The sequence below is a fragment of the Pararge aegeria genome, chromosome 3 (assembly GCF_905163445.1).
Source record: "Pararge aegeria chromosome 3, ilParAegt1.1, whole genome shotgun sequence".
Lineage (NCBI taxonomy): Eukaryota > Metazoa > Arthropoda > Insecta > Lepidoptera > Nymphalidae > Pararge > Pararge aegeria.
This window is the reverse complement of record NC_053182.1, coordinates 14,084,081-14,097,927: the sequence shown is the minus strand read 5'-3', so window position 1 is coordinate 14,097,927 and position 13,847 is coordinate 14,084,081. Positions and strand designations below refer to the sequence as shown.

At 33.8% G+C, this 13,847-nt stretch overlaps 1 protein-coding gene across 1 annotated transcript; it reads right to left on the bottom strand.

Moving 5' to 3' along the window:
- Positions 1-1,219: 1,219 nt before the first annotated feature.
- Positions 1,220-13,269, bottom strand: LOC120636087 (polycomb group protein Psc-like). Its single transcript, XM_039907383.1, has 8 exons — positions 9,848-13,269; positions 8,650-8,849; positions 7,529-7,601; positions 6,880-7,048; positions 5,965-6,131; positions 5,331-5,626; positions 3,180-3,498; positions 1,220-1,541 (listed from the first exon to the last, which is right to left on the bottom strand). Exons 1-8 carry the CDS (start codon positions 13,081-13,083, stop codon positions 1,316-1,318), a joined length of 4,686 nt encoding a protein of 1,561 aa, XP_039763317.1. The 5' UTR covers positions 13,084-13,269; the 3' UTR covers positions 1,220-1,315.
- Between the last annotated feature and the right edge of the window lie 578 nt (positions 13,270-13,847).

Sequence of the window (13,847 nt, the reverse complement as noted above, 5' to 3'; positions counted from 1 at the left end):
AACATGGTCATTAAAACTTTCACAAAAATAAAAATCGATACAGGACTAATTTATAAAAAATTCGGTACTAAGCACGTAATATAATTAAGCATTAAGAAAAATAGAAATGCATGATGTCAAAGACTGTAAATTTGGCAACTTGTGGCAAGGATTCATAGACAAGATAAGCACATAATAGCTTAAAAGTTGCCTAGTGAAACGTTAATGCAGTGGCGTGTAATCAAGAAAATCTCCAGTACGAGTTATAAAAAACTTTGGAATTGTAAGTGTTTTAAAAAGCCTACCGTTAAGTATTTCCAACTCGTACTGGATATTTTCTTCGTTTTATATCATCTGCATACCGTGTGCATATACTTTGCACGCCATTGCGTAAATGTATGCCTAGGAATCTCGTTAGTCGCCCTATTCGTCGTTATAGTCGTAAAAATTTAAAAGGCCCGTTTTGACATTTGTGCAAGACCATAGAATGTAACTTGGAACGAAACTGAAAGAAACAATAAAATAAAAATCAATTACATACAGTTTCGTAGTCAACTATACGTAGTTTTAACAAATACGTAAAGTTTTTTGGGACGTTAAATAATATGAAAGAATATATCGCGAGTAATCTTTTTGCGCTTACTTTATAGTAGCATGCAATTTATAATTGTTGTGAAACGTTTCGAAAACAGTTACGTTCTCAGTCTTTTTTTTTTTTTATACTAGAGTTGTAACCATTTTTTTTTATTGAATATCGAAATTAAATATTGTCTAGTAATCATTACTGCAAAGAATGAGCTTGGTTCTCAAAGCCGCAAATGAAATTTTGAATTGACGACACTGGGTTCTAAATAATGAGTCTGAGTTGATGTATCTGACCAAGCGGCACATGACTGAAGTGTCCCCGCGCGCACTGCGCAGTTGGTTCCCCATCTTTTAAAGTTGACTGTGCGCTTGTTTAAGTTTGATATATATTGTTTACTATTACGTTAAATTTGGCTCTTCTTCTTTGGACATTGATTTAAACATAGTGATTTGACTCGATTTTTGTGTTTGTTGTTATATAGTACGAACTCTGTTTCAACATGTTGAAAAGTGGACGTATAATCAACAGCCAGTCACGCGAATACTTTGAACGAACGAACACTTTACAATACATAATCATATCAATCAAGTACTGATACAAACTTGAATTTATTTGTCGTGAGTATCGAGTACCGAGTCTTATGGTTCCATAACTAGTTACGTCGCGATGACAAATGTCAAAACGGGCCTATTACTTTTTTACGACTATAGTGAAAATGGGTACTAGTCTCACTCAGCACCGTAAGTGTACTTAGGCGTTAAGGCACCTGTTGTCTGCGAGTATGGCGGAGAGCAATGGCTTGTCTCTAAGAGCGGCGCTCAGTTCTGCCTCGTCCCACTGGAGGCGTAGGCGGCGGGCACGAGCCCCTCCCGCCCCGCTGCCGCTCACCCGCAACGCCCCTAGCGCCTCGAGCAACGAGCACGCGCTGGCCATCTCACCAACTTCCAGAGGAGCGATGTTCCGTGCCTTGGCCACCCTGAGAAACATAATATCATCAAGAATCAATTATCGGCCCAACAGTGGCTTGCACTTCATACATGCACAAAAGCACTGCCTACTCTAAAGTTGATGTATAAATCGTATAAGAGGAGAATTTTAGCAGTTTTATGCAATTTTCCTGCTGTATGCATACCCTGGTGAGAAACCCAGTGCACGCCACTGCGGCCCAACCAGATACCAGAACCAGAGCATTTAGGATGTAGTCCAACCACATTTCCAAGGGTGGTTCGGTGGACTACACACGCCTTTGAGCTCATTATGGAGAACTCTCAAAAACGCAGGTTTCTTTACGATGTTCGCCATCACAATCGAAGCTGTGATATTTCATTGTTTAAAACGCACTTATTTTCGCAAAGTTAGAGGCGCGTGCACAGGCTCGAACTAGATACTCCAAAAATATAATATATAAATAAATAAACTAAGACAATACACACACACCGCCATCTAGCCCCAAAGTAAGCGTAGCTTGTGTTTAGGGGTACTAAGATAGCTGATGAATATTTTTTTTATGAATATAATGCACATAAATACTTATAATATACAGATAAACCAGACACTGAAAAACATTCATGTTCATCCCACAAACATTTTCCAGTTGTGCAAATCGAACGCACGACCTTGGACTCGGAAAGCAGGGTCCCTACCCACTGCGCCACTCGGCCGTCAAAATAAGACCTCATAACAGATGCTTCTGAACAAACATCATATCAATATTTTTAATCTCATTGACTTTGCGACACTATGGCAATTCATGTGGAGCTATTTTTACTACATTATGATTGAATATATTTTAACCTGACAACGCTCCGCTGCCGCTGATATTCCAAACAATATATAAACACCGTTTGAGTAAATAGAAATGCAACAATAGAGAAAAAATTATAGTGAAAAACATCTAAATTTTAAAATTTTTGGAATTTATATACAAACCTGAATTTTTAGTATAGATGTTACGGGTAATCCTTGAAAGCTAACTAACTAAATTTCCTAAACAAGCCTAGGAATTGTATACAATTCCTAGGCTTGTTTAGGAAATTTGGTAAAAGGATAAATCTAAAATGAATAACTATAAACATTGCCATGAAATGCATACAAGTCCTAGGCTTTATAAAATCGTCACAAGGACCGGGATCATAAAGTAACCTTATTCTAGATCTTAGTTAAATGTTTACCTAAGGGTAAATGTTATTCTAGAAATAAAGGATGTAGAGCCTATAATTTTTTTTTTATTAATTGCAAATATTCATTATTCACCAGAACCTAAACTCTAAAGGAATCCAAAGAAGTTTTAGATTAGGTTAGGCCAGAACATGAAAAAGACAGGAGCCGGTTGTTACGAAAAAAAATGTATTCATTATTTCACTATTTGTACACATTTCCTTGAACCATGTAGGAATTCTTTCGGTATTTATTGGCACTTATGTAAGGGTTTCCATTCTTTGTGTTGTTGAGGTTCTTTTTTAACACATTTCCTATTGCAATTTAGGAATTGTATAGAACCTAGGAAAAGTGTAAAATGCAATTTATATCATACATTCCCGATAAATTTACGGAATTTTATAGATTTCCCACATTTCCTGTAACATAGATAATGAATGTGTACAATTTTACTCACCTTTTATAAACATCGTGTAACTTTCCCATAATAATTTCCTTGCTTTTTCCTTTTGTTAACATTAACATAAGACTGCACAATATTAGTTTTTGCTGCATTGGTAGGCCATCTTCAACGTCAGTTTCAATTTTCCTAGATCCGCCGTAGATGTCGTTTAGGACTTCTAAAACTTGCTTTAGTTCTACTGTTACTGATGAATCTGTCATCATACTATCAACAGATTGATTCTCTGAGAATTTACTACGTCTTGCGAGTTCAATTACTCTCCGTCCTATGTCTAAGGCTCGTCTCATGTCACCCGAAACAGCTGCAATTTTGGCTAAAAAGAAAAAATAGGGTTTGATTTCGAAATCATTTAAATATTCCGTTAAACATGTTTATTTGTATAACTGGAAAACAAAAAGCCACTAGTGGTTAATGATTTTAAGTTAAACTTCTACTGTATATATATGTATGCTTAAATTTTTCGGCACGTGGTAAAAAATAGCCATAAATTAAGCTTTATTATTTTCTTGTTTTGCTGTTAGTTGATATGCTGGAACGGTGCGGTTAGAAATCGCGGATCCCCGTATACAGGGTTAAATAAAAAATACCGGAGAGGTATCGGCCTTGTACTTCCTATCGTTAAAACTAACAACTTTTGTTCCACGACTTTTCAATATTCAGTATTAACTTATTTCATACAAAAATTTAAGAATCGTGTTCATTCTGTAAACTGACATTACACTGTGAAAGCAAAATATAAGTACATGTGATTCAACAACGTGGCGTAGTTTGGTTGTTACATTAATGTAACATCGGCAACCCGATAGCTACAGTACTAACTACAGAGCATAAATGTTAAATATTGTTTATTTAATATTTCACAATCTATCGAATTCAAAAAAGTAGTAATAATAAAATAAATAAAAATAGTTTATTTCGGTAAATAAAATTACTGTAAACGCCATTAGGCTGGAGCCTTCTTTTAAGGGTAGTATTAGTGCCTGTGTGTCCGCAAACACCGCTCTTTCATAATACACATAAAAACGAGGGTAGGTATACAAACAAAAAGTAGTTTGTGATGATATTTGAAATAACAGACATGTTACATAGAAGAAGCTAAGTTAACTAAAAAATTAAAAAGTCGTGGAACAAAAGTTGTTAGTTTCAATGTAAACTACAGGCTGGGAGCTTTCTTGTATTTCTTATATAAACGTCTATACCTACAGCAAAATATCTGTGAGAATGCACTTTGTGGGATCGAAATGCAAAATAACTTTTTCAATATAATATAATAATTAGCAAACCCGCGCGAATTTGTCCGAAATGAGCTGACTTAAAAAAATATTCATATGTTGTCGCGAACTGTTTCATAGAAATTTAAAGAAACAACAATTCCGATATACTTACTACATACTACCGTCGTTTGGCGTAACGTTTACCGTTCACGCATCGCACGCATCAGAATCTCTCAAAAAGGATATTTTTTGCATCCTAGCTAGATCGATTTACCGCCCCCGAAACCCCCTGTATACTAAATTTCATGAAATGGTTGAAGCCGATTCCGAGATTCAAATTATATATATAAAGTCAAAACCGTTTATGGCGACATCGTTTAGAACAACATACCGGTTAAATTGACCAAAATCAAAGGTCCTGGCTAAATGCTATATGACCGCCTTATCGGAAAACATTGGTTTTTACGACATTGTTTACTACGACATACCGCATTAATCGACCACATTTGGTTAATGTTTTCGGAAAATTATATCTGTAGAATGACTGGTTCAGCTGTATTGTAAACAATTTAAATAGGTAACAGTATCAACATCTGGCACAGTATAATGGTCAATGGCTGTTATCGTAAAAGTAAACAAAGTTTAAGGTCTTTTATAATTCTTAGAAACTCTTTACACAAGACGAACCAAAACATATTGTTGAGTTAACTATGGAAATTGTAACAGGTCGCAAAAAGAAAACAAATCAATATCGAAGAAAAATCGCGTATTACATATATGTATTATATTTCCTATTAATACCTGTCACCGGTTGTTACAACTATCGGTTTTTACGACTAAATATGAGTAGTCCCTTCGATGTCGTTATAACAGATTTTAACTGTATATATATATATACAAGAATTTAAAGATATTAGATAATAGTACCAACCTGCGAGCATCTGAAGCGCAACTGGTGAGAATACATTAGTGGTGTCTTCAGCGGTTAATTCGTGAGTAAATATATCGATGATTTGTTGCTTGGTGTAGGGCGGGAAATGTAAAGTAACTGGCCGGAGGTTCGCTCGAGCTTGGAGTCTTGGAAGCGAACGCTGCGTCAGATCTAACGCGTTAGCAACGCCCACTAACACCATTTGGGATTCTGGTGTAGATGCCCACTCAAATATGGTGTATAATACTGATTGTCTCTTGCTTTCTAGTTGGTCGATCTCATCTAAGATTAGGAGGCTGTTGATAAGAAGAAATTAAGGGTTAGCGTAATTATATAAAAATAAGAGTTAAAGATCATACATACATACGCAAAATTGGGTTTATATCGTAGTAAATTGTTTAAAAGAGACTAAAAATAATGATTCAAAGCTAAGTTCGAAGCCGATGGCTTATCATGCAAATTATCAATATAATTACTGTCATAAACTTATCAATACTTTTTAATAAATAAATGTTGTCATAAAAATACGCAGTGACAACCAAGATAAGCCTTACCTTAATAAACCGAATATTACAAATCCAAACTGTAATGCCTGTCGATACGTTAAGAACAGAATTAAAATAACAATACTTACATTAGCTTGTGTTTCTTAAACAAATATTTTTCAATCGCACTATGACAAGCTTTTTCGCTGGTGCCTGATGTTGACAACTGCAACTCTTTACAAATCCTACAGTATATGCTAGCTGCCGATTTCATCATTGTACAATTAATATAAACTTGCTTATACCCATCCCGAATCTAAAACAGTAAATAAACATAATAATCGGCTATATATATTTATAAAGAAATATATATTGTTCCATAAAAATGACAACGTTAATATATAAGTACCTACTCATTTTAATTGTCAATAAAATAAATCGAAAAAAATATGCAATTAGGATGCTACTCCAAAATGAGGTTCAAACAACATATTATATGATATGAAGTTCTTTGCAGTGAAATTACGAGGATGAAAATAGATTTATGACCATATTTCTAACTACATGGTACTTATTATCTGGGTGCAGTAGTTTTTCTTACTTATTTATTATAAAATAAAAAAATACTGATTATTTTGGTTGTATAATTTTACTAAGTCAACGTCAAAAATTGCAACTTGAAAACAAATATTGTGAATTGAAAGCACGGAGCGGTCTTGTCGCCTTTTAGGTCGCGGTTTACTTTGCTGATACAGATTCGATCAAGCCGACAAGAAACCCAGCTGTTGCTCTTTCCCACAACGTTTTAAAGAAAATTTCAAAAACAGTGAACTTAAAAAACGTTTTGCTGCGCCTCTGCTGAGGTGATATTTCTTTAAGGATATATCCAGCATTTTATAATGGAACATTGTAAGACAAAACAAACAAACATAAAGACCATATCGCCATTCCTTTGAGTTCCTTTGCAAACAGAACAATCTCACTAAATCCTATTTCTTTTTATATTTAGACAGAGGCCTTACTAACCGAAGCAATTTAAACATCCGTAAAGTTATTTTGATTACCTTTGGTATTTGTAATATGTACGATAAACTTGCAGTTTTGCCTGTGCCAGGTTGTCCAGAAACATATAAAGAAGCAGATTCGCCCTTGTCAAGTTGTTCAGTCAAAAAGTTTTCCATAAATGTGATTTCTTTTTCTCTACTCACAAGTGGTTTTAGTGTAGGACCGTTTCTGTAAAGTAAGAATTTGGAAACATTACTTACCCCACACCAAATAGATTTTTATAGCATCAACACCGATATTAATGACCCACTGGTTTAAGGCGGGCGGCCCGGTGTATAATTTATGCATCAAAATGGAAAACTGTTAAATTTTTTTTGAACTTGAAAAAAAAAAATTTGTATTGTGTAAAATTTACAGTAAAGATAAAGGAAGCCCGACTTTAATCGTTTCCAAAGTAAGTTACTTAATTCAGAAACCCGAATCTCGCATTGAAGCATAGAGAGACTCTTCCTCTTTACTATGCACTTTGATGAGGAATAATTTTTATTTATTATCTCAGTTTTTTTTTTTATTTCTTTTTTTTGAGAATTTTTTCATAGTAGATTATTCCCTAACATTGAAATTGGGGCTATATGACCAGTGGGACGGTAAATCAAATTGATGATGGTTACCTACAAACACACTACATACTATGGGTATTCCACTTACTGATTATTGAGGGAGTTCTTAGCCTCGCCAGAGTTCTTAAGCTTTCTTGAAATTTTCTTTGCAGAACACATGTCTGTAAGGAAATATAATAAGTTGTTAGTATAGCAAACAATAAATATGTTATTATGACAGTTTTATTATAATAGACATTATGAGTAATGTTGAAAAACTACCCCATGATGTTCGGAAGTAACTTATTTTTGCAGAAATTAAATGTTTTGTTGTTATAAATTGCAAATTATATTTTTAAAAAAATTTACGTATCCGCGCTCGCCGGGTGTTATAGCCGTACTCGTGACGTCATAGGCAAATTAGATCTTTAAGTCAGTGATCCATAGCTGTAGATTATTGATTTTAGAATTGATAACAAAAAACTTAGCTTTAGACAGCTAAGTTTTTTGTTATCAATACCAGAACAAAAGATAGATTGAAATCACAAATATAGGCAGAGACTTTCAGAGAAGTTTAAGCGGCAAAAAAAAATTGTTCATATAGACAGGACGTCATGATTTTGAATTCGGCGTTTCACCTGACAAGGCGGATCGCTCGATTTTGCAGTTTTATTTCATGAAAATAAATACCAATCTCACTTCGAATATTAAAAAAAAAAGTTTTGTTACCGTCATCATGTCTATTCTATAATAAATGTTACCAAAAAAAACCATCAGCCCAGACTGAAAAACAAACACCACTTCCAGGTACAAATAAGTAAATATTGATCTTATTGAATTCTAATAGAACTCTATTAGAATTTAATTAGTATATAAACTATAAATCTTGCATTCTGAAACGTAAATTTCCGACTGAGTTCATTGTAACTTGGTTGGTAGATAAAATAATATAATGTATATCATAACATAATATATGACATGGTTTGGGTGTTATTTGATGTCAAATTTCAACAGAAGCCAGCTAAATATGGTGTCAACTGAGATACAGAATAACCCTGCCGGACTTCTGCATATATTTTTATTTCTGATATGATGACATAGATTAATAAATAGATATAATATTAATATACTTATAGATTGTCCTCAGTGACAGCTTTGTTACCTAGAAAGACTATCTAGAAGTTGACCTAGTTGACATAGTTTGATATCTAGCTAAATATTACCACTAACCATTTATCACATTCGATTCCATTTGTTTCTCTTCCATTTTCCTTTTTAGGGGACTTTTTGCGATGTCAATATTTAAAATGTTTTCATTCTCAATGTTTGAGTTGGTTTTCGTTTCATTATAATAAGTTCGTTTTCGGGATTTGAAGGGAATTGTTGCTTGAAGTGAAGCCATCTGAAATGATAAAGTGTGTAAATGTAATCTGTAAAAATTAAATTAATTTAATTACAAATACTACATATTTTTACCTTTTAGTTCATATATCATCATGAAGACATGGGATTTTAAGAAAACAGTGAAATGTTATTACCCTTGTAGGAAGACTCTACTACCATAATGCAATAAGTACATACAAATTAGCTTCTTAGAACTAAAACAATACTTTAAATCTATTAATTTTACTCATGTTACAATTCTGTAAAAGCATTATGAGTCAAATCTAATGTAATTTCAGAGATTAAACCAAGGTTGAGCCATCTCTGCTCCATAGTATACACCTTTAGGGATAATAACATCTTGCTGATTTTAATTAACAATATGCCTTAGACATCCAACAGTTAAATAAAAATTCTGGATTCATGAAAAGTATTTTATTTGAATTCATCGCATTTAAGTTTTGGTCCTACAATTAAGTTACATACCCGAAAATCTGAACAAACTCATAAAACTTAACACATGATGTATTTATTCACTTTGTTGTAAAAGTATAATGTAAAATGAAAATATTGCTGAATTAATATATCGTATCCACAGATGTTAGTATACAATGATTATGTACTGCATTAAATAATTTATAAAAAAAAAAAAACACTGAAACTGTTGTAAATTCAAACAATGTCACACCATATAAAAATATGTTAACCATCCCTATTTCAAATATTATAATATGTACATCCAACTAAGATAATAAACACAATCATTCAAAATTTGTAAATTTATTGCTATAATAAAAATTATTGTTGTATTAGTTTACATACTGGTGCAAATACAAATGCATCATCAGCAATATGAATAAAATCAAATCAATCTTTAGCTTGTAATCCCATCTGTCTTATGTTAATATGCTAATCCACTCATTGTTTATCCTTGTTATTAAAATCATTTGGTGCTGGATGCGACATATTAGACATTTTGTATAAATCATATTGTCTATGAGCTTTAATAAGCCAAGCATTTTGCATTTCCATTTGATGTCTCAACATAGCTTGATGTGCATGAGATATTAGCTGTGGCTGTGATAGATAGTCAGCAGGAGAATTTACAGACTGATTTGAATTAATTGTTGGAGTTATGGGTTGCCTTATGCCTGTCCCTTTGCTTTGCGGCATTTGTAGCTTAACAGATTTTATGCCTGCTTTGGATGGTCCTGGAGAAGCTTTGGGAGATTCAACCTTTATTGTGCTTGTATTGGATAATTGAGTGCTCGTAATTTGATTTGACTGATTGATATTTAGCTCAGTACCACTACTACTGGCTTGCTTTTCTTCTGCAATAACTAGTTTTGGTGAAGAACTTGGAGAGCGTGTTTGTGACCTTGGTGATGGTTGAGCTGCACTAGATGAATTGTGAGTGTAACTTGGTGATGGAATAGTTGAGCTTGAATTGTTTGCTTGTTTAATCTGATTATTCTGCGGATTGGAGTCCTGTCTAGGTGGATTAGCTTGTGATACATTAGCATTAATTTTATCAAGCTTTAATTGATTTATACTATTTGCAGATGGTACTCTCAGTGTTGGTGCACTAGTTTGAATATTTCTATTTGAAAAATTGGCAAAGGTGTTTGCCTGAGCCAGTGGCAATTGCACTGCTTTTGATGGTATATTTTGTTTCTTAGCCAAATTAGCAATTGATTGCATTGTCTCAAAGGCTTTAGTGTGTTGAGGTCCTAATTGACTATGAATGTTATGTGGAGTAGACAAATCTAGCGCAAGTGCTTTACTTTCCATAGTGCCAACACTTGTCGGATTTGGCTTAGGGATAGTGCTATGAATTATATTTGCTGCCGTTAACGACTTTGGGGTAGCAGGCACCAGCTTGGGAACCTGAGTTTTGTTTTTGGGCAGTTTAGACTTTTTGTCTGATTTTAATGCTTTCAGTTGTTGCTCAAATGTTTGTTGAAATGTTATAGGCGATGCAAAATTTCCACTTTGTTTACCTAATTTAGTGTCAGAAATTGGTTTTAAATTAGGTACAGGCCCTTTAGCAGAAGTTTCAGATGATTTTGTGGGTGGTTTAGAAGGTACTGCATTATTTTCTAATTTAATAGGCACATTTGCTTTATCTGTATTTACATCTGGTTTAATTAATTTTTTAGGATCACTATCAGGCAACTTAAGAATCTCAATATAATTATGTACAGGATTATTTGGTACTTTATGAGTGCTAGCACTAGAAGCTGATGGAAGATTTTTACTAACCACATTCTTTTTAGGATCAGAATGATTGGGATCAGATGGGCTACGAGGATCTAATTTTTGATCAGTCAAAGTAATAGACAATGAAGAAGGTATATTGATTTTACATGAATCAAACAATGACTTTAAAGGATCTCCTGATGAAGGTGGTGTACTAGGCGCTGGAAGAGATGTTTTAACCTGTGACAATATTTTACTCCTATCAATTGTTGGATCACAATTATTAGCTAAAAGATCCATGCGCAATTTTCCAACAGTTGGCCCTTTATGTTGTGTATTTGATGAAGTAGGTATACTGGGTTTAAGATCAGGCATTTTTTTCGTAACAGGTTTGGTAAATTCAATATGTTTTAGATTTGTTGTTTGAATTTCAGGTTTTGGTATTTGAAGCTTAAGTGGAGATACTGTTTTATGTACTACTGGAGAGGGCTGGGAACCTGAAGGTGCATCAGATGCTTTACGTTTGGGAGATAAAATGGTCTGCAACACTGCAACCTGTCTTTTATGTCCAGAATTATCTAAATGTTGTTTTAAAGTAGGAAATTGCTGTGTTTTGATATCTTTAGGAGCCATTTGGTTTATTGTCTGCGCACTGTTACTTGTGTTGGGAAGTTGGGCTTTAGTTGTGTCATTAATATTTTTTCCATTATCAGATATATCAACTCTTGGTTTTTGAAGGTTATCATTTAAATTTGATACTTTATTTCCTGTAACTGTTTGAGGCAAGGGTATCTTTGCCTTTTCTATCTCTATTTTAATTTTTTTAATTTCGGGTAAAGTTTTTACGTTATCAAATTTCCGTTTTAAAGTATCATCAGCAGCTTTAGTTGCACTAGTCAAAGATTTAGGCGTTTCCTTTGGTGATGTTTGAATATCACTTGCATTAGTTTTGGAAGATGGTGACTTTGAGGTAGTGGAAGCACTTTTAGCTGTTAATTCAAATGAAATTAAAAACTGTGACTTCTCCACCTCATCATCATTTTTCACAGGTGATGAACATCTTGTGGATTCTGCAGAAGTTGTATTTTGTACATTAATATCTTGCACTTTCTGACCAACAATGTCTTTCTTTGTAGTGTCACCAGCTTTTTTTATATTACTTTCATCAGGCATTGGGCTGTCAGTACCAGAAGAGGCTTCTGAACCCTGATCATTTATGTTTGGAGCTGGGCTGTTAACAGTGGTATCTTCAGTACATGTGGGACTAGATTTCCTATCTGGAAAATGGGTACCTTTTCTATTGATATCAAATAATCTATTTCGGATTGCAACATAATCAATTATTTGGTAAAAAAATCTCATTGGTTCATTTCTTTTCCAATTGTATATATAAGCAATGTCCATTAATGTATAATAATCAGGCAATGGAACTCTTTTGTATAATATGTCAATAGCAAACTGTGTGCTATCAATATCAAATTTCATACTCAGAAACTTTTTTAGGTGATTTATATTTACAACAGCTGGACACTGCAAGTATCTCCGTGTAGTCAGTGAAACTATAGGTGGCTCATTGCTGTCTGAAGATTTACTGGATATACTGTCCGCATCAGTAGCATCTGCATATTCCAAAGAAAAAGAAATAACATCCTCTGGACTAAATATTATTCTTTCTGTATCTTCACCTCTCTGTTCTGGTGTAGCACAGGCAGCTGGACCAGGTCTGGAGGCATAAAACGTTTGACGGCGTTCCATCTCTTTTTGAAAAAGCCCAGGCACTAGTTTGTATACAATATCTTGTAAGGCTTTATCAAGTTTGATATTAGGTTTCGCAGAATTAATCATCATTTCACAAACTGGGCAGTAACTTTTCACTTGCAGATGCTTTATAATACAACTACGGCAGAACGAATGTAAACATTCAACGATAGTGGTTGCGTCGATGTAGTAACCTCGACACAAGGGGCACGTTATTTGTTCATTAACTTCACCTAGTAGTGTTCTTTGAGGCACCACTGCACTGCTGTTTTCATCAGTCATTTTTACGACTTTTTTATCAGATTGTTTATTGGAAGTAACCATTTTTAATGTTCATTACCAGCGTCACCAAGTAACGGAGGGAAACAAAATAGCATTTCTAGGATAAAACTACAATTTCACTATTTCGTTGTATCACGTTAACAAAACTTATACATTTTCTAATCACATCAGCGTTAATAACATTTCAGTTTGTGTAAATGCGCATCGATAATACGCTAAGTACAAAATCTTGCATGACATGACGGATATTCGCTATGTTGGCAACCCTGTCTAGTAAAAGTGTATTTATAACAACTTGATTAAACGTTGCAAATAATATGGTCTCAAATTAAAGTTCCGTAATACAAATTAAAAAGTGAATACTGAGATGTGTGACGGTACTCTTACCTCAATAGTTTAAAACACTATATTCCCAAAATTTGCTGACACAAAACACTAGAAACAATTTTGGCGCGAATAAACTGGATTTAATGGAAAGCTGTCAAAGTCAAATTTTTAATAAACAGCTATGGCCAGCTGATTTTTGTGTTGCCAGGTAAATAAAATTGTCTATGATAGCTGCTGATAGTCATACTATGGATGGACAAAGCTTCATTGGTTTTGCTTGGTTTATACGAAACTATTAAGTTGAAAAGTCGATACCAAAATTTTAACTTTATATTATGCAACTTAATTTTAAGTAAGTTTTTTCTCTCAACTTAATCCCCCAATTGGTTTCTACGGTTCAAAATTAGCAGAATTATATCAGAAATATAAATGAATTAGTATTGTTAAAATTAATAAGCGTGAAAGATTTATGTATCATC

Bases quoted from the DNA above. Each gene is read 5' to 3' on its own strand.
- LOC120636087 (XM_039907383.1), bottom strand. From the start codon at position 13,083: ATGGTTACTTCCAATAAACAATCTGATAAAAAAGTCGTAAAAATGACT. The intron at 7,602-8,649 runs GTTAGTGGTAAT...ATTTCCTTACAG, and splicing joins GGAATCGAATGTGATAAATG to ACATGTGTTCTGCAAAGAAA. The intron at 7,049-7,528 runs GTAAGTGGAATA...CTTACTTTACAG, and splicing joins AAGAACTCCCTCAATAATCA to AAACGGTCCTACACTAAAAC.